This window comes from Dipodomys merriami, unplaced genomic scaffold (genome assembly GCF_024711535.1).
Source record: "Dipodomys merriami isolate MVZ:Mamm:240054 unplaced genomic scaffold, mDipMer1.0.p SCAF_50, whole genome shotgun sequence".
NCBI classification, from domain to species: domain Eukaryota; kingdom Metazoa; phylum Chordata; class Mammalia; order Rodentia; family Heteromyidae; genus Dipodomys; species Dipodomys merriami.
The window spans coordinates 6,671,511-6,697,250 of NW_027206069.1; the positions used below are offsets into that span (position 1 = coordinate 6,671,511).

Below are 25,740 nucleotides of genomic sequence, written 5' to 3' on the forward strand. Positions count from 1 at the left end.
AACATCTTGACTACTAAATTTAAGCTAAAAAGAGTAAGCTTTGATGAAAGAACGTAAAGGAAGATGGGTGAGTAAAAATTAAAGAGTGGAACTATTTTCTGAAATGTGCATGTTAAATATAGTGAGAAGGAGGAGAAGGCATATTTTATTCTCAGGTTACTTCATGTAGTTAGGTAAGAATCTTAAACTAGCACTCTGTCCCTTGAGTCTCAGCTCCACTTGTGGCTTTTTGCTGGTTAATTAGAGATAGAGTCTCATGGACATGCCTGGCCTTGAACCACTATCTTCAGATCTCAGCCCCCTGAGTAGCTATGATTATACATGTGAGTCATTGGTGCCTGGCAAGTGTTCTTTATATTAATATCCATAGAAGTTGAAGTTTTCTGTTTATACTTAAGATCTTAGTTTTTTTTTTTAAAGTTATTTTTGCTTATTAGAATGGTACTGAAAATAAACCCACCGGCCATGCATTCCATCTTGGAAAGAATAGCGGCTGAGGAGGAGGAGGAGGAAAATGATGGTCACTACCAGGAAGAGGAGGAAGGAGGTGCTCATTCCCTGAAAGATGTCTGTGATCTCAGGAGACCAGCCCCATCTCCTTTTTCTTCCCGTAGAGTAATGTTTGAAAATGAACAGGTAAGAAAGAGTGTATGAGCAAGCATTATATCACTGTTAAATTATAGTGATGATTTAATTATTTCTTTCCTTTCTTACTGAAATGGCATCTCCTCGCTTATCTCAGACTGACCTTGAACTCACAGTCTGACAGATGTGCCACCACCTTGGCTGGGTAACTTTTTATTTTCTAAAAAAATTCTTTCAGCTGGGCACTGGTGGCACACGCCTATAATCCTAGCTGTTCAGGAGGCTGAGATATGAGGATCCAGTTTGAAGCCAGCAGGGCAGAAAAGTCCCCTTGAGACTCTTAACTCCAATTAACCACTCAATAAACCAAAGTGGTGCTGTAACTCAAGTGGTAGGAGCAGTAGCCTTGAGTATAAAGAGGCTCAGTGACAGCGCCTAGGCCCTGAGTTCAAGCCTCACAACTGACCAAAAAAAATTCATTGTATACTATTTTTTATTCAGTTTTCAACTTCAAGATTGATTGTTGTCTATTTAAGAAAAAAATTTTTTTTCTTCTGCTATCTGTCCAGGTTGAAATGCTTGCTTACTCATCTGATAATGAGCCATGTACCCAGCCAAGCTCTTTTGTTTTGTTTTGTTTTTTGGTCAGTCTTGGGACTTGAGCTCAGGGTCTGGGTGCTACCTCTGAGCTCTTTTGCTCAAGGCTAGTGTTCTTCCACTTTGAGCCACAGTTCTACTTCTGGTTTTCTGGTGGTTCATTGGAGATAGGAATTTCACAGACTTTTCTGCCCAGACTGGCTTTGAACTGTGATCCTCAGATCTCAGCCTCCTGAGTGGCTAGGATTACAGGTATGAGTCACCAGCACCTGGCCCATCCCAGCCTTTCCCTAGTTATTTTGGAGATGAGACTCTAACTTTTCAGTGCCATGCTAGCTTCAAACCAGAATAGTCTTATTTTCTTCTAGCTTTTTGCTGGTTAATTGGAGATATAGACTTTTTCTGTCTGGGCTGGCTTTGAACCACACTGTCCTCAGATCTCAGCCTCTCAAGTAGCTAGGATTACAGGCATGAACCACTGGCATCTAGCTTATTATTTTTTTGCCTTGATGTATATTTTCCTCAGTAAATATTATTGACTTGTTTAGGTGCTCCCATACCAAGCTATAGATATGTTGAAAACTGCTATAATTATTTAAATATAAATGGTTATTTGATGCCTTTTTTGCACTAAATTATTATGTTTTAGATGGTGATGCCAGGAGACCCTGTAGAAATGACAGAGTTTCAGGACAAGGCAATCAGCAATTCTCATTATGTGTTGGAACTTACATTGCCAAATATTCATATAACACTACCTAATAAAAGCTTTTATGAGAAGCTTTATAATAGGTAAGTTCAAGAGTATCTGGTTAATTCTTTGGGATCAGACTTTCTGCCGAGCTGCTTCTGTTTCCTCCTTTTCCCACTTCACTTAACTCTCATATTAACTTTCACCCCATGCACTTTGTATGGCTTAATGACAATAACTAGAGTTAGGCTACTGAGCAAATGTTTTTGTTGTTGTTTTATTTTCTGCATATGCAGTTATGTGAAAGAGTTAGGACGTACTTCAGTAGAAAGCCAGCAGATTCTGGCATAGAATCAGAATTGTAGACATTGTCCAAGAAGCATTTGTTTTTTAAATTCACAAAGGCATCTTGTTGAAATTCGAAACTGACTATTAGCTTATAAATTTTTACATACAAAAATGTAAATTTATCATATTTATCATGTGTAAATTTATCATATCATATTCAACACATATACCAAGCAAATAAATGGAATTTGAGGTCTTAGACTCAAATGACTTTTGACAATTTACCTAGTTGCTTTATCTATAAAATGGAGACAGTACTGTTAATCTGCCCAAAGGGCTGATTGGAGAATTAAATCATGTAACACTTAGAAATTTCAGAGAACAATGTCTGGCATATGGTAAGCATTAAGTAGTAGTCTATTTCTTTTATTATTCCCACCCATTGAAGGGCTCTCTTCTATAATGTACCTGATAGATGATCATGTGGGATTTCTAGAAAAGAAGTTTTCATTGTTGGTCAGTATTAACTTGCCACATGTAAACACATTTGTATTTCCATTAATTTTCAGTCACTCCATCTCTACAGCTTTTACTATAGGTTTTCTTAATGTCAGATGTCCCTAACCCTTTACTCCTTCACTGAGGACAGTAAACACTGGGCCATCTCCGTGTCTTAGGATCAGATATACAGGAATGTAGAAAGAAAATGTTAGCACTTTATTTAACTTGCAAATAACTTATCTAAAAGTGTGTATTTTGATGTATTATGCACATTCTAAGCAGCACATAATTTGTGAGTTTGCCTTAGAGGGTTTCAGTTTTAGCTCTTGCACTTTGCTTACATATGATTGGAAGTTTGAAACCACTGAGCCATAGTCTTTTCCTTTTAGTTTATAGTTGAGGAATATCTGCTAATTGCTAATGCATGTGGAGGGCTAAGACTTTTTCAGGGTTCAACCTGTAAGTCAGAAGAACTGGATCCAATCCTTTCTGCATTATTGTTGGTTATACCAGGACATCAAGACCAGTAGGATATACCTTATCAAGTTTACAGTATATTGTATAAACCTAAAATTTTATGTCAAAAAGAATTCTCACTGGTTTCATGAAATAGAATGTTTTGGAGTATCTATTATATCCGCTTGTGACAAAGAATTGTGATAATGTATCTTTAAGCATTGTTCCCTTTCTTAATATTAGAAACATTACTTGATGCTTTATAGTATTAGTGATGTCAAGATTGTTGAAGCCACTGATAGTATCACACTCCTGAAATCCCAGCATTCTACAGGCAGAGAGGCTGGAGGATCATGAGTTTGAAGCCAGCCTTGGCTAAGTAACAAGTTATAGGCTAGCCTGGGTTATAAGCTAAGGTCCTATCTCAAAAAAATAAAACAATAACTTTAAAAGGAGATTTGGACAAAAATATAAATAAGGGAATTGGCAAAAAGATATGAAACTTACATTTATAGGCTATATGCCATGAACTCTGGATTTTACTTAAAGTAATCCTGTTTCTCTAACCTGTGATGCATAACTTGGTTGCACTTACACTAAGGGAAAGGAAGAGCATTCCCTGAGAAAATTTCTCATTTTATGTATTCATTATTCATAATCATAGAGGCTCTAACCTGTCTATATTTATAGCTATATACCTTTGTCCTATAATATGCTCAAGAAACGGAAAGCCACATTTGTGCCAGTATTGTGGGATGTAGCTGTCAGTGTGTCTGAGATGTGACATCTTTTTGTTCCATATCCTTGGTATCTTTAATAACAATATTTCTAAAAAGAGATTTTGGATAAAGCTTAGAAGCTACCATGAAGGTCTTGCTTATATTTCTAGGGTTTCAGAAGCTTAAGCATTGGTTTAAGAACTGTTTTTCCACAGGAAGAGGCAGGGCTGCCTCATTGTTTGGCACTTTCTCACAGGCTTTGACAGTCCTCTTCAGTTTATCAGCTGTCAGTGCCTGCTATATATGATAGCCATTGATCTCTAGTTAGAGGTAGAAGTGATTAGGCACAAGTACCTCTTCTAGGGGGCAAGTCTAGCAGTCCAGAAAGGGAAGAGGAAGAAGTGCTATGTGGTGTATAAAATGCTGTGATTGATTGAAATAGCTCTGTATGAAGGATATGCTATATAAATTTTGAATTTTGAGTTTTTCTTGAAAGCCAGTGGGTAAGTGAGGGGAAGAGGTAAGAACAGTATGTCTGTTCTTTGAAAAGGTAGGTAGGAAGTGGTACTGTAACTCAAGTAGTAGAGCATTAGCCTTGAGCAAAAGAGCTCAGGGGCAGCACCCAGGCCTCGAGTTCAAGCCCCGCAACTGACAAAGAAAAAAGGTAGGACGCTCTGGGGTCCTAGCTGTGGCCACCTGGTCACCAGCATCAATTGGGTGACTCTAGGTAGTTGGTAGAGTTTGTTCCTTTCATTCCATGTGGCATATTCTTCATGTCATGCACACTGGTAGTGACGTACTATATGCCGAAAGGAGATCTTAAATACCTCAAGAGAAAGAACTGAATTGAGAGCTGGGTACAATGTGGTCTCTCATCCCAGCTTTTCTACTAGGTCACTCATTGGCAGGAGTCCTACCCCTAAACCATGCCTCCTACTCCCTACTTGCTCTTTGTTTTGTTTTTGGGTTGTGGGGCTTGAACTTGGAGTTTGGGCACTGTCCCTTAGTTCTTTTGCTCAAAGCTAGCACTCTACCACTTTGAGCCATAGTGCCACTTCCAGTTGTCTAGTTGTTAATTGGAGAGAAGAGTCTCACTGCCTTTCCTGCCCAGGCTGGCTTCAAACCATGATCCTCAGATCTCAGCCTCCTGAATAGCTAGGATTACAGGCTTGAGCCACCAGCTCCAGCTCTCACTTACTCTTTACGAGGCAGTTGCTTCAGTGGGAAATAAACTTCCTGCCAGCTCCACAGGAGTGATGGAAGGATGCAATATTTGTTTTTTCATTGAAAGAACATAATTTAATAACATAATTTTTAAAAGTCTTTATAGAGTCCAATTCTCATTTCACTGTTTAAAAAATTGTTCAGCTCATCTCTTAAATCTTTAGTTTGTCTAAAGTTTATAAGTTACACATGTATTTTTCAACTTCTGTCTTTATAGGATCTTTAATGACTTGCTACTGTGGGAACCAACAGCCCCTTCACCGGTGGAGACCTTTGAAAATATTTCATATGGCATTGGGCTTTCAGTAGCCAGCCAACTGATTAACACCTTCAACAAAGATAGTTTCACTACATTTAAATCTACAGTTCACTATGGTACTATATTTTAAATTTATCCTGAATTAAAGTGCCTGATTTCAGGCTGGGAAGGTGGCTCAGTGGAAGAGTGCTTGCCTTGCATGCATGAGGCCCTGGATTCCATTCTTCAATGCCACATAAGCAGAAAAAGCCAAAAGTGGCGCTGTGGCTCAAGTGGTAGAGTGCTAGCCTTGAGCTGAAGAGCTAAGGGACAGCTCCCAGGCCCAGAGTTCAGGCCCCATGACTGACCAAAAAAAAGTACCTAATTTCTAAATTAAAAGAGTATTGGCTTTTTTATTGCAGATTATAAGATGTCCCTGATTATATTTTCTATTACTATTGCTATTTTAAACTTTTTTTTGATTATTTATGATAATATTTCATGGTTGCCGTCTGTTGAGAAGATCATTATCACTTGAATGATAATGTGTACCTTGAAGTTATAATAAACACACTGAAGTTTAGGGATAAGGATAAAAAATGATACATTTTTATTGTCATTCTATATTTGTAAAAATAAGTGGTTATAAACATAGATAGATAATAGGTTTGTGATTTTTTTTTTTTTTTTGGGGTCCGGTCATGGGGCCTGAACTCTGGACCTGGGCGCTGTCCCTTAAGCTCTTCAGCTCAAGGCTAGTGTTCTACCACTTTTTTCTTTTTTCTTATGTAGTGCTGAGGAATCGAACCCAGGACCTCATGCTTGCAAGACAAGCACTCTACCACTGAGCCACCTTCCTAGCTGTGATAATTTTTAAGTTGCTGTTTTATTTTACATGCTATCAGAACTAAGTAATTATTTGTTCCCCCCGTAGATGAAGAAAGTGGATCTGAAGAAGAGACTATGCAGTATTTTTCTACTGTCGATCCTAACTATCGTTCCCGTAGGAAAAAAAAATTAGACTTTCAGAACAAACACTCTCAGAGCTTTCTCTCAGTTCTTCTGAATATTAATCATGGATTAATGGCCTTGTTCACAGATGTAAGGGTAAGATTTATAAATCCAAAGTGCTATCTCAATAAACATCGTTTGAAAGAAAAGCATAATACCCAGTGATAACTGGATGTTAGAAGGGCGGAGCCCTTTCAGTTACCAGGAGGACTTCTGTAGGGCTGTGGCAGTGGGAACATGGGAATCTAGCTTACATTGGGGTCTCATGGTGAAACACCTTCCCCTTAGAGAATGCACCAGTTCCACTCCCGAAGGTCGTAACTGCTAATTTTTCTGCTTTTAAGGGAGATAAAGTACTGGGATTTATTTGGCACAACAAAAAAAAAAATTTTTTTTTTTTTGGTCAGTCGTGGGGCTTGAACTCTGGGTCTGGGTGCTGTCCCTCAGCTCTTTGGCTCAAGGCTAGTGCTCTGCCACTTGAGCCACAGTGCCACTTCTGGCTTTTTCTGTTTATGTGGTGCTGAGGAATTGAACCCAGGACCTCATGCATGCAAGGCAAGCACTCTACCACTGAGCCACCTTCCCAGCCAGCACAAGTTTTATGTAGCATTTATTCCATTTTTAGTATCACTCTGTGAAGTGGGTCAGCTCTTATCACTGCTTTTATGTAATATGAGACAGTTTCCTACGTGGGACTTCTTTGCTTTCCTGCATTTAAATAATGACTTGGGGGCTGGAGCTGATTGTAGAATACCTGCCTGGTATTTGTGAGGCCCAAGGCTCTATCTCTAGCACTGAGATTAAAAAAAAATAATAACTTTTTTCTCCCCTCCCCTCCTGCCCTCCAATCTTTCTATTAGCAAGATAATGGAGATCTCTTGGAAAACAAGCATGGTGAATTCTGGTTAGAATTCAATAGTGGCTCATTGTTTTGTGTGACAAAATATGAAGGTTTTGATGACAAGCATTATATTTGCCTTCATTCTAGCAGTTTCAGTCTGTACCACAAAGGTAAGGCAAATGAGTATTTATTCTTTTCTTTGACATGTTTCAATTTCTTGTTTGATAAAGTGTTGAGAACAGAGTGTGAATATTAGAAATGATTTTCTGAGTTGAAGGTTCTGATTATACCATCTAAGTAGTAGTTGTAGGTTATAACTTGGCTTTATGTTCTTTTTTAATAGTAGCTTTTTTTTTTTGGTCGGTCGTGGTGCTTGAACTCTGGGCCTGGGCACTGTCCCTCAGCTCTTCAGCTCAAGGCGAGCGCTGTACCACTTGAGCTACAGCGCCACTTCTGGTTTTCTGGTGGTTTATTGGAGATAGGAGTCTCACGGTCTCTCCTGCCCAGGCTGGCTTTGAACCGCGATCCTCAGATCTCAGCCTCCTGAGTAGCTAGGATTACAGGCGTGAGCCATCAGCGCCAGGCTTAATAGTAGCTTTTGTTTGTTGGTTCTTGGTTTTGCTCAGTTTTGAGATAATCTTGCTCAGGAGGCCAAGTGCTGGGATTACAGCTATGCATCACCATAACCATCTATTTATAATAGCTTTATTAAGAGATAATATATGTGAAATATAATTCAGATTTTATGTATATATAGATTTTTTTTTTCTTTGTCGGCCATGGGACTTGAACTCTGGGCCTGGGCACCATCCCTCAGCTGTTCAGCTCAAGGCTAGCACTCTACCACTTGAGCCACAGCACCACTTCAGGTTTTCTGAGTGGTTTATTGGAGATAAGAGTTCTCATGGACTTTCCTGCCCAGGTTAGCTTTGAACCATGATCCTCAGATCTCAGCCTCCCAAGTAGTTAGGATTACAGGTGTGAGCCTCCTGTGCCTGGCTAAAGTATATTTTCAACGACCTCTATGGTTTTATAGAACTTTGCAGCCATCATCAGAGTAAAATTTTAGAACATTTTCATAGCTTCAAGAAGAGACTGTGTAATTTGTTACCCTCTACCCTTCCATATACTCTAGCCCCAAACAACCATTAATCTGCTTTCTATCTCTGTACATTTGCATATTCTGAAAATTCCATATAAATGGAATCATCTGTTTTTATGTGACGTATTTTTCTAGGTTGACCAAGTTCTATCAGTGCTTCAGCCTTCTATAATAATAGTTTTCTATTGTATAGATAAACTATGTATAATTTATCTATTTATGGGTTGATGGCTCTATGCATTCATTATTGTTGTTGTTGTTGTTATTATTATTATTATTTATTTTATTTTGCCAGTCCTGAGGATGGAACTCAGGGCCTGGATGCAGGTTGGATATCTACAATCTGAAAATCCAAAATCTGAAATGCTCCAAAATCTGAAGCATTTTAACACTAATAAGATGCCACTAGTGGAAAATTCTTAATTCATGGTCAAAACAAGGAACACTAAAATAACCATGAATCACTTTCAGCCTATGCATTTGAAGTGTGACACATGAATGAATTTTGTGTTTAGAATGAATAGGGTTTCCTCTCCAAGATAATCTTAACTAGATATGTGTGGTATCATTTCCACAATCTGTAAAGAAAAAAATCCCATGTCCCAAATATTTGTGGTTCCAAGCATTTTGGAGAAGAGACAACCTGTACCTGGAAGTCTAGGCAGTTACAGAACTAATTGTATGTGATAACTTTATTCAAGTTTGCATCTCTTTGTGGATCTAGGCATAGTAGATGGAGTGATTCCTCCTACAGAAGCACGATTGCCCTGTTCAACTCGCCCACATTGGTTGGAACCTACCATTTATTCTTCTGAAGAAGATGGCCTCAGTAGAACTGCTTCAGATGGGGTTGGAGGAGACAATTTGAATATGCTCTCTGTTGCAGTTAAAATATTGTCTGATAAATCAGAGTCCAATACAAAGGTTTGTGTTTTGTACTTTCTGTACTATTAAGTACTTATAGCTGATTTTGTTGCTAGCTAAGGATATTTGTATGAAAGGCAACACATTTATTTCCTTGGAAAAACTTGTGGGGTTCTATAAGTGATAAATATAATTCTTAGTACTGACTGTCTGTGTAGGAATTTCTCATTGCTGTGGGACTAAAAGGAGCCACTCTCCAGCACAGAATGCTTCCTGCTGGCCTCAGCTGGCATGAGCAGGTAAGATAGCTGTTATGTATATATCAATTTATGATAGAACTTATATTAACAATGTACGTACGGAAAAGTTGGTGAGTCATTAATGTTCAGCTCTTCTACCTGATAGGTTAAGAATAGAATATTTTCAACACCCCAGAACATTTTTTTTCTTTAAAATGTACTCCTAGGCATTAGTGGCTCATGCCTGTAATCCTAGCTACTCAGGAGGCTGAGATCTGAGGGTCATGGTTCAAAGCCAGCTTGGGAAGGAAAGTCCTGGAGACTCTTTATCTCCAATTATTCAGAAAAAGCTAGAAGTGGCCTTGTGTTTCAGATGGTAGAGTGCTAGAGTGCTAGAGTGCTAGAGTGGTAGAGAGCCCAGGGACAGTGCCCAGGCCCAGAGTTTGAGTCCCAGGACCTGAAAAAGGAAATGGTCCCTAAAACTTTTCAGAGATAGAGTTGTCTTTTTTTTTTTTTTTTTTTTTTTATGGAAGGAAAGAAACAGAAAGGTCTCTTGTCTCGGGATCTGTAAAATGCTTGGTAGAGATGAGTAACAAATGATATATTAAGTTGCTTTTTAAAGTCTTATTTATTTACTTTTATTTTATTTTTTACCTATTATATGGCTTGAACTCGGGTCCTGGTTGCTGTCCTTGAGCTTTTCTGCTAATGCTGGCGCTCTACCACTTTAAGCCACAGTTCTACTTCTGATATTCTGGTAGTTAATTGGAGATAAGACTTTCTCAGACTTTCCTGCCAGGGCAGGCTTTGAATTGCAATCCTCAGCTCTCAGCCTCCTGAGTAGCTAGGATTACAAGCATAAGCCACCAGTATCTGGCTTGAATTGTGTGTACCAGAAGTTTTTTAAGAACCATGCTTTCTGTATTATTCCCTAGGCCAATGGTATGATGTTGCTTCAAATTGTGCTATTAGGATTTCTATAATTAATTTCATGTTGAATCAGTTCTATACAGTACAGGTAGAATTCAAAATGTTTTGCTTTGTTTCTTGCCATTAAAGATATCAAATCCAACCACTCATGTGAGGGAAGCACTGTACTCTTGAGCTAGGCATAAAGTAGTTCCATGACAAATGGAAGTCCAGCCCCATTAAAATGTTTTTCAAAAAGAGCTTATTTTTCATTGAGTAAGAAGTTCACTTCAGGGATGAGCTATGACTCAAGGGGTAAAGCACCTTGCTCAGCAAGTATGAGGCCCAGAGGTCAACAAAAAAAGAAATTAACTTTGAGCAAGATGCTAGCTTTTCTTTATGTGAGAATGAAAACTAGTACATGTATGATTGATTCTAATGTTACTTAGAAATGAACTTTTTCACTGTGCTGGGAAAATAATAAAATCATTATTATTATTTGTGTGTGTGTGTGTGTATGTGTGTGTGTGTGTGTGTGTGTGTGTGTGTGTGTGAGAGAGAGAGAGAGAGAGAGAGAGAGAGAGAGAGAGAGAGAGAGAGAGAGAGAGTCTGTGTGTGAGAACCAGTCCTGGGGTTTGAACTCAGGGCCTAGGTGCTGTCTTGGAGTTTTTGTGTTTAAGGCTAGCACTCCACCAGTTGAACCACAGTTCCACATTCAACTAATCATAAAATTATTTTTAAAATATTTTTAAAATATTCTCATGTAATTAGGAATATGACATCTAGTGGGAGTGGAAACATGGCTAATGTGAACATTTAGCTGACTGCAAGAGAAATTTTTTTTTCTTGTTCTGTTGTGGGGCTTGAACTCTAGGCCTGGGCGCTGTCCCTCAGCTCTTCAGCTCAAGGCTAGCGCTCTACCACTTGAGCCATAGAACCACTTCTGGCTTTTTTTTTTTCCTGCTTATGTGGTGCTGAGGAATTGAGCCCAGGGCCTCATGCATGCAAGGCAAGCACACTACACAGCCCAAGGGAGAGATTTAATTATAACCTATTTTCGAGAAATGTGAGAGAATTGATGATCAGAGAACCTGGTTTTCAGACTAAGCTAGACATAAACTAAGGAAAAAAATTCTTTCTACAGTGAGATACACTGGTGGCTCAAGCCTACAATCCTAGCTTCTCAGGAGGCTGAAATCTGAGAATCAAGGCTTAAAGCCACCCCAGGCAGGAAAGTCCATGAGACTCTTATCTCCCATTACCCTCTAGAAAACCGGAGGTGGAGCTATGGCTAAAAGTGATAAAGCACTAGTTTTTTTTTTGTTTTTTTTTTTTTTTTGCCAGTCATGGTGCCTGAACTCTGGGCCTGGGCACTGTCCCTCAGCCCTTCAGCTCAAAGGCTAGAAGGGCTAGTGCTCTACCACTTGAGCCACAACACTACTTCCAGTTTTTTCTGCTTATGTGGTGCTGAGGAATCGAACCCAGGTCTCATGCATGCAAGGCAAGCACTCTACCACTGAGCCACCTTCCCAGCCCCGATAGAGCACTAGTTTTGAGCAAAAGAGCTCAAGGACTGTGCTAAGGCACTAGTTCAAGCCCCATGACTGACCAGGAAGAAAAAAAAAAGAATGAGTTACAAAGATACTGCTGTTTGGTTCATGCCTGTAATCCTAACAACTCAGAAAGCTTAGCTCTGGAGCATTGTAGTTTAAAGCCAGCCCAGGCAGAAAAGTCCACTGTGACTCTGTCTCAACAGGTATGGCTCAAGTGGTAGAATTCCTGCTAATAAATGCAAGGCCATGAATTCAAACCATGGTGTCACCAGGAAAAAAGAAGCAAGGGAGGGAAGGAAGGTTGCTTAATGAATCAGATATTATACTCCCAACACTGTGTGTTATTTAGAAAACCAGATCTTGGGGTTGGAGATGTGGCTCAGTTAGTAGCACACTAGCCAGTGAGCGAAAGTGTCAGGTACTAAGTTTGAGTCCCCAGTCTTGGATCTTAAAAAACAACAATAACAACAACAAAAACAAATAAAAACCTTTTTTTTTTTTCCATATGGACTGGGAGAATTAGGGCTGCTGACCTGCTAGGCAAATGCCCTCCCACTGGAACTATACTTTTACACTTTTTTTGTTTACTTTTTTGTTTTGAGACAAGGTCTTGTAAAATTTCTCAGGCTGGCTTTGAATTTTGGATCCTCCTGCTCCATCCTCTGGTCTAGCTAGATTATAGGCTATATTCTATAAGCCAGGTTATAGACAAGAGTATCTGATAGAAACTAATTTTTTAAAGTAGTCTGAAAAATTGTCTTAGTTGTTTCAAACAAAATAAGACAAAATTATGTATACTTTTTATTAGTTTCATGAGATAAGATTTTCTAAGGTTTCTATAGCCTTGAAATTATTGGATGATCCTCTTCATTTCAAATTTTAATTCAGCAAGTACCTGTAATTTTTGTTGTGTACATACAAGCTATTCCTCAATAGTTTTGGTATATACAAGGAAATGATCCTTCCAGGGAAACAAATTAGCATCTATCTAATACTACTCTTTTTGTGTATTGCTGTACGTAGTGATTTTCTTTCCTTATAACATCATAAATTTCCCATGACATGGTTGGTCTTTCTGTGATATACTGTTTTATACTTACTAGGTATGTTACAGCAAAACCTTTTTTCTCCAAAAGCAGGCCATTTTATATTTTTGTGATTATAGATTTTATACTTCTTGAATATTGTTGATGAACCTGTTTTGGGATATAATCCTCCAACTGCATTTACAACTTTTCATGTTCATCTTTGGAGCTGTGCGCTTGATTACAGGTAAGTTCACAATGGATCATGCACTAAGCTTTAAATTTACCCAGTGTGGTGGTATATATCTGTAATCTCAAACCTTGGGAGGCCGAGGCAGGAGCATTGCAAATTCAAGGGCAGCCTGGAATACATAGCAGAGACCCTCCTCTCAAAAAACAAAACTCCAAACAAAAAAGACTCAAAATGCTTTTTCTTAAAAAAAGTTTCTGTTGTTTTGTCAAACATACTCTTGTTTGTTTTTTTCTATTAGGCCTCTTTATTTGCCAATTCGATCTCTTCTTACTGTTGAAACATTCAGCATTTCTAGTAGTGTTGCATTGGATAAATCTTCTTCTACTCTCAGGTACCTGCATAAACTTCATTACATATATCACTGTCTGTAGCTGTTTAAATTACATTAACTGTTTACCTAAATCATTTTATTCATATCTCCAGTTTTTGTTAAAGTCAGCAATATTCTATTAATAGTCATGTCCTTTTGTCTAAATTACTCAAATTTTCTTTCTTAGGTAACACATACCCTGTACTATTTTATTTCATTTTAGGGAGGAAATTTGTCCTTAAAATTCTTAATTTGCCTTTTGGCAAATTATTCAATAGATAATAATAGTTAATTTGCCTTTGGTAAAATATCCAGTAGCTAAGTTAGTACACTTTATTTTTGCATCTTAAGCCTTCTGAGACAGGTGCTGGTGGCTCATACCTGTAATCATAGGAGGCTGAGATCTGAGGCTTGCCATTTGAAGCATCCCAGGCAGGAAAGTCTGAGACTCTTATCTCCAATTAATCACAGAAAAAGTGGGTAATGGTGCTATTGCTCAAGTGGTACAGTGCTATAGCACCTTGAGCAAAAGGAGCTCAGGTAGAGTGCTATCCTTGAGCAAAAGGAGCTCAGGGTTCACTCCCAGACCCGGCAAAAACAACGACAACAAAAAACCTTTTGAATTTAGGCATCCTTTTATTATTATTATTATTTTTTGCTTGTCCTGGGGCTTGAACTCAGGGCCTGGGTACTGTCCTTGAGACTCTCTTGTGCTCAAGGCTAGCACTCTATTACTTGAGCCACTTCTGGCCTTTTCTGTTTATGTGGTACTGAGGAATCGAACCCCAAGCACTCTACCACAAAGCCACATTTTCAGCCCAGGCATCTTTTTTTTTTTTTTTTTTTTTTTTGGGGTCTGGTCATGGGGCCTGAACTCTGGGCCTGAACTCTGGCCTGGGCGCTGTCCCTCAGCTCTTCAGCTCAAGGCTAGCACTCTACCACTTGTGCCACAGCCCCACTTCCAGCTTTTTTCTTTTTGCTTATGTGGTGCTGAGGAATCGAACCCAGGGCCTCATGCATGCAAGGCATGCGCTCTACCACTGAGCCACCTTCCCAGCCCCAGGCATCTATTTTTTAAAAAAAACTGCCAAACATGTAGAATTAATTTGAGTAAATGATTTTTTTTGTTGTTATTGTTGGTCGTGGGGCTTGAACTCTGGGCCTGGGTGCTGTCCCTCAGCTCTTCAGCTCAAGGTGAGCACTCTACCACTTGAGCCACAAGTGCCACTTCCGGTTTTCTAGTGGTTTATTGGAGATAGGAGGCTCACGGTCTTTCCTGCCCAGGCTGGGTTTGAACCGTGATCCTCAGATTTCAGCCTCCTGAGTAGCTAGGATTACAGGTGTGAGCCACCGGCGCCCAGCTAAATTTTTTTTATACCAGTTAAAGAACTGCATTCATGGCATTCATAAGCAGTGGCTTTTTAAAACATGTTAGATGACATTTATATTGGGAATTGTATGTAATTTTTTTAATTTAGAGAATATTAATTTCTCTGATCAAACCCATATAGATAAGACTTTACATATTTAATACAGTGCATTTACCCCTATGCTGCATGTGATTTTGATATTGAGGTTTTAACTAAGGTCCTCTGATTGCTAGGCAAGTCTGACCTGTGTTACACTCTCAGCTAGACACTGCATATGATTTTTATAATATTTGTATCAGAAGGAATGGTGCAGTTAAGTATACAGTGATCACATAGCATACATTCAAAGCTTAGTTTTTTAGTTTGTTTTGGTTTTTTTGCAGAATAATCATGGATGAGGCTGCTTTACATCTGTCTGATAAATGTAATACTGTCACAATAAATCTGAATAGAGGTAAGAGTTAAACAAATTCTGAAGCCTGTTAATGCTACTGTATATATATAAATATATATGTATATATATATATATGTATATGTATATATTTATTTTAAGAATTGAATCTTGGAGTCTTTATTAGAACACTGGCAGTCTGCAGGCAGCCCTCAAATCCACTTAACACAGTTAGGAAACAGGCCAGAGAGGAAAGAAAGGACAAAAACAATACCAATAAATCAATTCAGTTCCAATGGAAAGCTGAATAGGGATACCATGGTGACTGGAGAAGTGTCAGGAGACAGGACTTGAACATGGAGACAGGTGGTGTGGTATAATGGTACCTGGGCTCCTCTGGGCCTAAATAGGGTCAGGGTAGGGGGCAGGGTCACAGGAAATTCCTAATCCCAGGCACTGGACTGACAAGTTTAGTAACCCAGCAGCCAAGTGCCTGCCCGTTTCCAGGGATCCATCACCTGAGTGGGGTGGGCATCACTTCCCCATCCCTTCCCACCATGTACTGATTTATGTTTTGTGTAAACATTTTGAAGTACTTTAAACATATACTGAGTGTGTAGTGTATTTTCAGATACTAGATTTTCCTTTTCAGGTTGTAATGTCTGATAGCATTAGCTAAATATATCAAAACATATGCACTCTATTTAATGTAAGGTAGTTTCTAACCAAAATAAACAGAATTGTTGGCTGCAAATTGTAGTGAATTTGTGTCTTCTCTCACATTAGAGAGGTTATGCAATATATTTTAAAGAAATGCTAATTTTATTAGGTGATGGTTAGATAAGCACTTTTAAAAGCTGTATTCCTTTTATTAATTACTTTAAAACTTTTAGATTATGTTCGTGTGATGGATATGGGGCTTTTAGAATTAACCATAACTGCAGTGAAGTCGGATTCTGATGGAGAGCAAGTAAGTGATTAAAATTAATAGGAAAAAAAAACAAATTTGAATTTATTTTGGCTGGTCCTAGGGTTTGAACTCAAGGCAGCTCCATTTCTGGCTTTTTTTGGAGGCTGGGTTAATTTATTGGAGTCTTGTGAATTTTCTTGCCTGAGCTGGCTTTGAACCGTGATCCTCAGATCAGCCTTTTGCATTGCTAGGATTATAGGGGTGAGCCACTGGTGTCCAGCTACTCTTAGTTTTTGAGAGATTAAATAGAGTTATTGTAAAATTGCTTTTCTGCTTACCTAATTTTGGTCAGAAATTGACAAAATATTTAAAATAGAAGTATTTATTCTTAGGACAAATGATTACTTATTTCATTGAATGCAAATCTTTTTTTAAAATTTTTATTTTTTATTGTGAACATACTGTACAGAGGGGTTACAATTACATGGGCAAGATAATGAGTACATTTCTTATCAAGCATTGCAACCTCCTCCTTTGTTTACCCTTCACATCCCTTCCCAGCCTCCCCCCCCCCGTTCGCCCCCCCATCCCCCCCCCCCCCACCAAAGTTGTAAAGTTCATTTTCAACATGACAACTTGTACTTCTCATTGTTGTAATGGGTCCACAGTTATCCTTAAATGACTTGTTTTGTTTTTCCCCTTCTCCTCCATAAATTATACCGACATCAAATATAGTGAAAGCAGGGGTTATGCTGTGGGGGAGGGACATACAAAGCAACAAAGAAATAATCTTATAAATGCGTTAGAAACAAATGCATGAAAGAAAAAAAACATTTAAATACATATCTAAGGGTTCATTTTCCTAACATCACATTATCTGACCTTTTCTGCTTGACTCATACATATACTAGATATTGCAGATAAGGGAAACCATGGGACCTATGTTTCTTTGGGCCTGGCTTACTTCACTTAATATAATTTTTTCCAAGCCTTTCCATTTCCTAACAAATGGGGCAATGTCATTTTTTCTGATGGAGGCATAGAATTCCATTGTGTATATATACCACATTTTCATTGAATGCAAATCTACAAAAACAGAATTTTTGTCCCTTGTTTAGGAAACATTGTTTTTCTTTTTCTTGTGTCCTGTCCAGACTGAGCCTCGCTTTGAATTACATTGCTCTAGTGACATTGTCCATGTCAGAACATGCTCAGACTCTTGTGCTGCATTGATGAATCTCATTCAGTACATCGCAAGTTATGGTGACTTACAGACACCTAACAAGGCAGAGATGAAGATGGGAGCTCCTCAGAGAAAGCCCAAGGTATAGTCAGCAGTGTTAGCCCCTCTATCCCTGCCATGGGAGTGGTGTGTCTGTATGTCCTCTCTTGACCATCTTCGCGACAGTAATGAGAAACTTGAAATGTCAATTCTTTACCTGCTGAGTGATAAGAGTCCGGAAGGGTGATTCCATGGGCATTTTAGAAAACTATGTTGAATAAATGTTTTTGTTGTTGTTGTTTGGTGTTTGGTTGTAGGTAGATTCCTGTGGTCGGTTGTCTTCACGTGGTCCAGTTCTTCCTGAAGCAGATCAACAGATTTTACGAGATTTGATGAGTGATGCTATGGAGGAGATAGACATACAGCAAGCTTCTTCAAATGTAAAACCACAGGCTAATGGTAAGACCAGGGATTTTCTCTGTGAGCACAGATATTATAGGGACGTTTACGTTTTCTGTATTCTTCAGTAAATACTTAGTAAAGAAAAGGCACATCTGCATTTTGGTGGATATGTATTAGCTAATCAGCTTGTTTTTATTGAAAGCTGAGTTGATAAATAACATTGACTGGAATGATGTGGGTTACAAGAAGGATGAAAGACAAAACTTATTTTATGGTAGCTCACAGCCAGAAAACAAACTGGCACTAAATTGATGCTGCCACTTAGAATAACTGACAAGTAACGTAAACACCTAGACATGTGGTACATACACTTTGAAAATGGGATGAACTTTTTTTTTTTTGGTTGGTTACGGGGTTCAACTCGGGTCCAGAATGTTGTCCCTGAGATCCTTTGCTCAAGGCTAGCACTTGAATTAGCTTTTAAAAGGGGATAGAATTTAGATGTGTAGAGAGGAGGGAGAAGGTAATATTGACAAGGTCACAGATTGGTCTATGTCAAAACACAGGACGTTGTACATGAGCCTTAACCATTTCTTATTCAGTTGCGTGCGTGCGTGCGTGCGTGTGTGTGTGTGTGTGTGTGTGTGTGTGTGTATAAATTTTATTTTTTTCCCCTGTTCCTGGGGCTTGAACCCTGGGCCTAGGTGCTTTTCCCTGAGCTTCTTTTGTTCAAGGCAAGTGCAACTTGAGCCACATTGCCACTTCTGGCTTTTTTGAGTAGTTAAGAGATAAGAATCTCACAGAGTTTCCTGCCTGGGCTGACTTTGAATTGCAATCCTCAGATCTCGGCCTGCTGAGTAGCTAGACATGAGCCACCAGTGCCTGGACATCTAAATATTTTGAAGCATGGATTTTCAAAATTAGTTTTTCTAAATGATGGACATATCTATTTCTATATATTATAAAATCTTAATTTTTAATATTTCCTGATATTGTAATAATTTAGCATTAAATGTTGCTTTCATTCTAACTTAAGAAGTTAACTAAAAATTAAACTGGAACCTCTTATCTACTATATACTAATTTGTGATAAATAGCCACTGTATTTTACATGGAAGGAATATTTAATGACTATTTTTTGAGTAGCTTCAGCAGAGAGGATTCTTCTCTAAGTGGGACACTTGTGAGTATATATAGACCTGAAGTGCTGCCACAGAAGAGTTAAAAGTCTTGTCTGTAAGCTTCTTTCCTCGGCCTCCCAGCACTCTACCACTTAACCACAGCGCCACTTCTTCCTTCCCCTCCCACAAGTGATGACTTCCAACAATTTTAGGTGAGGCTTTGCGGGAGAGATGACATGTTTCTCCTCCTTTCACAAGACTTTTCTTCCAAGACTGAACTCTATAGATACTTTTAGTTTCTTCCAGAAACTTCTTTGACAGGACAGGGATGAAGTCCTAACCAAAGTATAACCCCAGTCAAAATGAATCTGGTGCTGCTAAGTTACTGAAACTGTCTCTGTTTATGGCACTATCATTTACTGTTTTTTAGAAACTTTAACTCATTGCCCCCCCTCCACCTTTTTTTGGGGGGTGCTAGTCGTGGGGCTTGGACTCAGGACCTGTGCACTGTCCCTGAGCTTTTTGCTCAAAGCTCACACTCTTAACAGATCTATAGCTCCACTTGGAGCTTTTTTGGTGATGAATTGGAGATGCGAGTCTCATGGTCTTCTCTGCACATGCATGGACTTCAAACTAGGATCCTCACATCTCAGCCTCCTGAATAGTTAGGATTATAGCCATGAGGCACCTACTCCTGGCTTTTAAATTGTCTTTTTTGGCTAGTCCTGGGGCTGGAACTCAGTGTTGTTCCCAAGTTTCATTTATTGCCACAGCACTACTTCTAGCTTTTTTCTCAGTAGTTTATAAGAGTCTCGTAGACTTTCCTGCCCAGGCTGGCTTTCAACTTCAATCCTTAGATCTCAGCTTCCTCAGTAGCTGGGATTACAGGCCTGAGCCATCAGTGCCCAGCAAATCATTGTCTTTTCATTGGTGGTATTTGTGTTTCTGTCTCTTGTTTTTGGGTGAGTTACGTTAGCTCTCTTGAGTCTCAGATTCATAGGGTTATTATAAGGAATAGTTAAAAGCATACCATAATTGTGTCTAACATGGTTAAGATACTTAATGAAGGGTTACTGTTGTCAGTGTTTCAAAGTGTGCCAAAATGTTGCATTCTTTTTATCTAGGCATTTTGGATGAAAAGTCTCAAATTCAGGAACCATGTTGTTCAGATCTCTTCCTATTCCCAGATGAGAGTGGGAATGTGTCTCAGGAGCCTGGCCCCACTTACCCCTCCTTTACTCACCACTTGATTAGCGATGCAATGACGGGTGTGCCTACTGAAAATGATGACTTTTGCATCCTTTTTGCACCAAAAGCATCTATCCAGGTAACAATTTCATATCATTAGTGAGACCTTAAATAATGTTAAGATTTAAATTGACCTGAGGTTATCCCGAGAATATCTTTCAGATTTTGTTAGCCTCTGAAGTGCATTTCAGAATTATTTTATAATTTACTCTTGGAGCTTTGTAAATGGTTCTCACACTTCACTGTTTTTATGGTACTCTGAGAGATTCAGAGAAGAATGCTCTACATTTGCATGATTTCTCAAGTAGATGATTGAACTTCAGGTATTATATGTAGCAATAGTAATCTAAGGATAGTGAGATTAAAGGATAGGAAGATACACTATTATATAGCTGTTAGTCTAAACACTGGGAAAGATGAAATATAGATGAAGGCTGATGGCTGATTGAGATGCACACACATACACATACACACATATACACATATATACACTACAGTTGTCCTCTCGTAACTAAGCAAGGGGCTGTATTTGTTTACTAACTTCTGAGAACGTCCTGCTTAATTTTTTTTTTTTATGTCGGTAATGGGACTTGAACTCAGGGCCTAGGCACTGTCCCTCAGCTCTTGAGCTCAAGGCAAGCACTCTACCACTTGAGTCACACCACACTTCTGGTTTTCTGGTGGTTAATTGAGATAAGAGTCTCATGGATTTTTCTGCCTGGGCTGGCTTTGACCCATGATCCTCAGATCTCAGCCTCCTTAGTGGCTAGGATTACAGGTGTGAGCCACCAGCACCCAGCTTCTGCTTAAATTTTTTTTGGTGGTGGTGGTGGGGGGGGGATCTGGTCGTGGGGCCTGAACTCTGGGCCTGGGCGCTGTCCCTCAGCTCTTCAGCTCAAGGCTAGCGCTCTACCACTTGAGCCACAGTGCCACTTCCGGCTTTTTTCTTTTTGCTTATGTGGTGCTGAGGAATCAAACCCAGGGCCTCAGGCATGCAAGGCAAGCGCTCTATCACTGAGCCACCTTCCCAGCCCCTGCTTAAATTTTTTTTATAAGAGCAAAATAGTCAAACTCAAAATAAGTCTGCTAGAGATGCAGTATTTTGGTCAGTATGAGAAATTTTTCAAATTTTGGTTTGGACCATAGGATTGACTTCAACACTACCCTCACCATGGACAAACATGGTGTAATCTATTAAAAATCCTCATGGGAAGCCGGGCGCTGGTGGCTCACACCTGTAATCCTAGCTACTCAGGAGGCTGAGATCTGAGGATCTCGGTTCAAAGCCAGCCCGGGCAGGAAAGACCGTGAGACTCCTATCTCCAATAAACCACCAGAAAACGGAAAGTGGCGCTGTAGCTCAAGTGGTAGAGCGCTCGCCTTGAGCTGAAGAGCTGAGGGACAGCGCCCAGGCCCAGAGTTCAAGCCCCACAACCGACAAAAAAAAAAAAAAAAAAAAAATCCTCATGGGAGGATATATACAGAACACAGAATTTGATTTATATTAGAATGTTTTATGTGATAATTAATTTCAGAAATTATTAATCCATTTCATAGGTTAGAGTTATTTACAAAGGAATATAATAGACTGAAGAAATCTTGAGATATAACCAGTTGTTTGTAGTGAGATAAGAATGTGTTGACACTGTTGGTTTATTTTAGGAGAAGGAAGAAGAACCAGTTATAAAAATCATGGTCAATGATGCAATTGTGATAAGAGACAATTATTTTAGTCTGCCCATTAAGAAGACAGATACTAGCAAAGCCCCGTTGCACTTTCCTATCCCTGTAATTCGGTATGTGGTTAAGGAAGTATCTCTTGTGTGGCACCTTTATGGAGGCAAGGACTTTGGAACAATGCCCCCTTCTTCTCCAGCTAAAAGTTACATGTAAGTTAATTTCTATACACATTTATTTGGCAGGCCAATATACTTCCATAGATACATAGAATTTATCTTTAGAATTAGTATAACTAGTATTAAAAACTATAGTATAAATGTCACACTTTGTTACCCATATGTGTGTTTCTTTGAATTGTCTGTGTATTTACTAAAATGTTGATGATTTTCATGTAACAAAAAGTTTCATATACTTACCATATGTCTCTTGACAAAAATGAACAAGACCCGATCCTTTTCCTCAGTTCCAAAAGGAGTCATGTGACTGAGGGAAATAGAGTGAAATGGATGTGTGGGAGCATTCATTCTCAAAGCCCTCATCCAGCAGAGTACGAAGTAGTACTCAGAAGTACTTATCAGACATATGCAGTGTTCTGTAATATAAGAGAATTAGGCAGACAAGCATAGGCATAGGGGGGAGATCGTTTTATGTGGGTATAGCCCAAAAGACTTGTTGGAACAGTGACATTTGACACAAAAGCTCAGCACTTAAACATTTCTACTTAATATTTTCTACTTAAAGTTACTTTAGAACATTTCTGACGTGACTAGTTCTTTTCTATAGGGTTTCTTGAACTTGAGCTCTGACATTTCTTAGGCAACAAAAAAGATATGAAGAGGCGTTATTGCCAAGTATGTGCTCTGATGTGAACTCTAGCAGCATAACTAGGCTTTTCTGTAGCTCCAAGTAATTAACAAAAAGAAAAAGAAAAAATTTATTTTCAGTGTCTCCAAACGATGGTTTTGATTTATAGCAGCGTAAATTTGTGACACATTCTGGTAGTAATCTTTCTCTTTTTGTCTTACTATTTTTCCTGATATCATTTATTAAATACCTTTTGAGCAGTCTTTTATCTTTTTCATTTTTAGAAGTCCCCATAGTTCTCCTTCTCATACACCCACAAGACATGGACGTAATGCAGTATATGGGGGAAAGGGAAGGAACCATGACTTCTTAATGGAAATACAGTTAAGCAAGGTAAGATGGGGTTGTAAAAGGAAAAATCTAAAGTTGATGCATTGTAAACCTTCACCTATAGGTCTTGGATTAGAATAGTGCAAAGATTTTGTATGATTCTTACCTCTTTTTCTTAAATGTTAGAAAATCTCACAGCATTTTTGTTTTTGTTCTCCCAAGCTACCTCTGGAGTACAAGCTCTTAGACTGAGTGAGCTTAGTCTCCCTCGCAGGGCTTGCTAGATACATGCTTCTTGGCCCCTGCCTAGCATTTCTGATTCAGTAGGTGAGGTAGATTCCCAAGAATATTCAGTTTAAGTGAGTTCCCAGGTGATGCTCAGATACATTTCCTCCCTGTTCTAGACCTGCCTTTGAATATGTAATAGGTCCTTTGTGACCATCTAGAGATAACAGGCCAGAACCTGTTAACTTTATATGCCCTGACTTCATACTGTTACTTTTTTTTTGCTGGTTGTGGGGTTTGAACTCTGGGCCTGGGCGCTGTCCCCAAACTCTTCAGCACAAGGCAAGCGCTCTACCATATGAGCCACAGCGCCACTTCCTGTTTTCTAGTGGTTTATTGGAGATAAGAGTCTCATGACTTTCCTGCCCGGGCTGGCTTTGAACCATGATCCTCAGATCTCAGCCTCCTGAGTAGCTAGGATTAGAGGCGCCCAGCTATTCTGTCACTTTTGAGGTGCCATATTTTAAAGTAGTTGCTATGGAAATATTGTGGTGATGATAGTTCTGTGTATTCAATTTTATCTTTGCTTCTTTTGGAGCTTGAGCTTTTCTCCACTGACTCATTTTCGTGCAATTTCATAGGTTGACATATAGTCTTAGTCTTCAAGTTGAGGATGTTGCTTGAAAAGGATACTTGATTTGATTAGTGTCAGTTTAGAACTGTTAGTTAAGTTTGTTCCTGTAAGGTGGGTGCACTTATAGGTATGAGTGAGTGGACAAATGAAAATAAGAGAGAATTTAAAGTTAAAGGAAATGACATTTAAAGTAGATGTAAAGATTTCTCTGTTTTTCCTTGTTAAGGTGAAATTTCAGCATGAAGTCTACCCCTCATGCAAACCAGAATGTGATTCTAGCCTCTTAGAACACCCAGTCTCTCGGCAGGTGTTCATTGTTCAGGACCTTGAAATTCGAGATCGGTTGGCAACATCACAAATGAATAAATTTTTGTACCTGTATTGCAGCAAAGAAATGCCTCGAAAAGCTCATTCCAACATGGTAAGAATTAAACACTCACTTTTATTATTTATGTTAGTTCTTAGAAGAGTGTTTTTACTGTATCGAACTGCAGGAGAATTAGAATGGGAATGTTTTAGAAATGAAAAATATTTCCTCTTTTTATTTGTGCCAGTCCTGGGACTTAAACTTAGGGCCTGGGCACTGTTCCTGACCTTTTTTCTCAAGGCTAGCATGCTACCAATTGAGCCACAGCTCCATTTCTGGCTCTTTATGGTACTTAATTAGTTATGAGTATCTCATGGACTTTGCTTCTTGGGTAAGCTTCGAACCATGATCCTCAGATCTCAGCCTCCTGAGTAGTTAAGATTACATGCATGAGCCTTCAATATGTGGCTTATTTCTCTTTTTAATAGAAAAATTCATTTACAAATTCATTTTAAATGTATTACGTAAGCGTTGTGTTTAAAATTCATTTTGCAGCTTGGCATGCTGGTGCTTGTCTGCACTCCCAGCACTCAGATGCTGAGGCAGGAGCAGCTTGAGTTCCACGCCAGCCTCTGCTAACTAGTGAGACCAGCTCAGAAGATCAATAAATAAAAGATCTGGTAGCATGGCGTAAGTGGTTGAAAGCCTGACTGCCAAGCAATAGATGCTGAATATTAAACTCCAGTACTGACCTTTCTCCATTTAAAAAAGAATAATAATAGTTTGGATGGTTCACTGGTAGAGTTCTTGCCTGGCCAGCAAACACCTGAGCTGACCCTCCCAGTACTGCCAAAGATAAAACAAAGGGCGTAAAGTAGTATTTTGTACATCATTATTACTAGTATTGCTAATATATATATTGATAATATATATATTGTGAAACCACAAGTCTATAGTGAAAGTAATTCGTTACTGAAAGTGTTCTATATTTCTAACACTATCAAGGTTAGTAAGCTAGATATGATTAGCTCAGGAATTTGGAGGTTCTTCGTAGAATTTGGAAGAGGGGCCTATAGATTAGCTTCAAAGGTTCCACAAACCCTTCAGAGCCTGCAAATACACTAACTGTTTCAGTTTTTTTTCTCTAAATAGAGTCCATATCTGCATTAGATTCCTGGGGGGTGTTTCTAAGAGGGAAAGTGGGCAAACAAAATACTTCTTGTTTTATACAGTGTAGCACAGCTGTTCCGTAACTTGCTGTGTAGCCTAAACCAACCTCAAACATTTATTTTCTGTTCTTTCTCTTTTCTGTTCTTTCTCTTTTCCTCCCCCCACCAGCATGTCATTAAGGAAAGTGTTTTTCTTACTTACAGTTGACAATTAAAGCATTACATGTGCGACCAGAGTCTGGCAGGTCACCACAGGAATGCTGCTTGAGAGTATCATTAATGCCACTACGCCTCAATATTGACCAGGTTTGTGGTGGGGAGTAATGCATGCAAGGATTAGGAATACACTTTACTTCCATTGTAAAGGATCTGTCATAGAGTTCTGGTAAATAAGACAAATTCATTAGACACTTGGAATCTGACCTATGGGTGTTCTTGATATTATCCCATTTTCTTATTCTGTATGATAACAAGCAGGTACCTGCTATTCACTCTCCAGTTATTAGGGACTTACTCCTACT

At 39.0% G+C, this 25,740-nt stretch overlaps 1 protein-coding gene across 4 annotated transcripts in view; it reads left to right on the forward strand.

Annotated features, from left to right (window-relative positions):
• Atg2b (autophagy related 2B) overlaps nt 1-25,740 on the forward strand; it is a 76,679-nt gene that overhangs the window by 32,970 nt on the left and 17,969 nt on the right. For all 4 annotated transcript variants that reach the window (XR_011367141.1, XM_069997629.1, XM_069997630.1 and 1 more), the window contains 18 exons: nt 438-636; nt 1,832-1,974; nt 5,279-5,436; nt 6,234-6,406; nt 7,171-7,321; nt 8,978-9,177; nt 9,336-9,416; nt 12,984-13,090; nt 13,335-13,427; nt 15,160-15,230; nt 16,061-16,137; nt 17,232-17,402; nt 17,617-17,758; nt 19,947-20,149; nt 21,733-21,959; nt 22,839-22,947; nt 23,970-24,164; nt 25,424-25,525. Coding sequence is in view for 3 of the 4 variants with exons in the window: in XM_069997629.1 (XP_069853730.1) it covers nt 438-636; nt 1,832-1,974; nt 5,279-5,436; nt 6,234-6,406; nt 7,171-7,321; nt 8,978-9,177; nt 9,336-9,416; nt 12,984-13,090; nt 13,335-13,427; nt 15,160-15,230; nt 16,061-16,137; nt 17,232-17,402; nt 17,617-17,758; nt 19,947-20,149; nt 21,733-21,959; nt 22,839-22,947; nt 23,970-24,164; nt 25,424-25,525 (2,602 nt within the window). In the remaining variant the exon portion in view is untranslated. The remainder of the gene's footprint in view (nt 1-437; nt 637-1,831; nt 1,975-5,278; nt 5,437-6,233; nt 6,407-7,170; nt 7,322-8,977; nt 9,178-9,335; nt 9,417-12,983; nt 13,091-13,334; nt 13,428-15,159; nt 15,231-16,060; nt 16,138-17,231; nt 17,403-17,616; nt 17,759-19,946; nt 20,150-21,732; nt 21,960-22,838; nt 22,948-23,969; nt 24,165-25,423; nt 25,526-25,740) is intronic.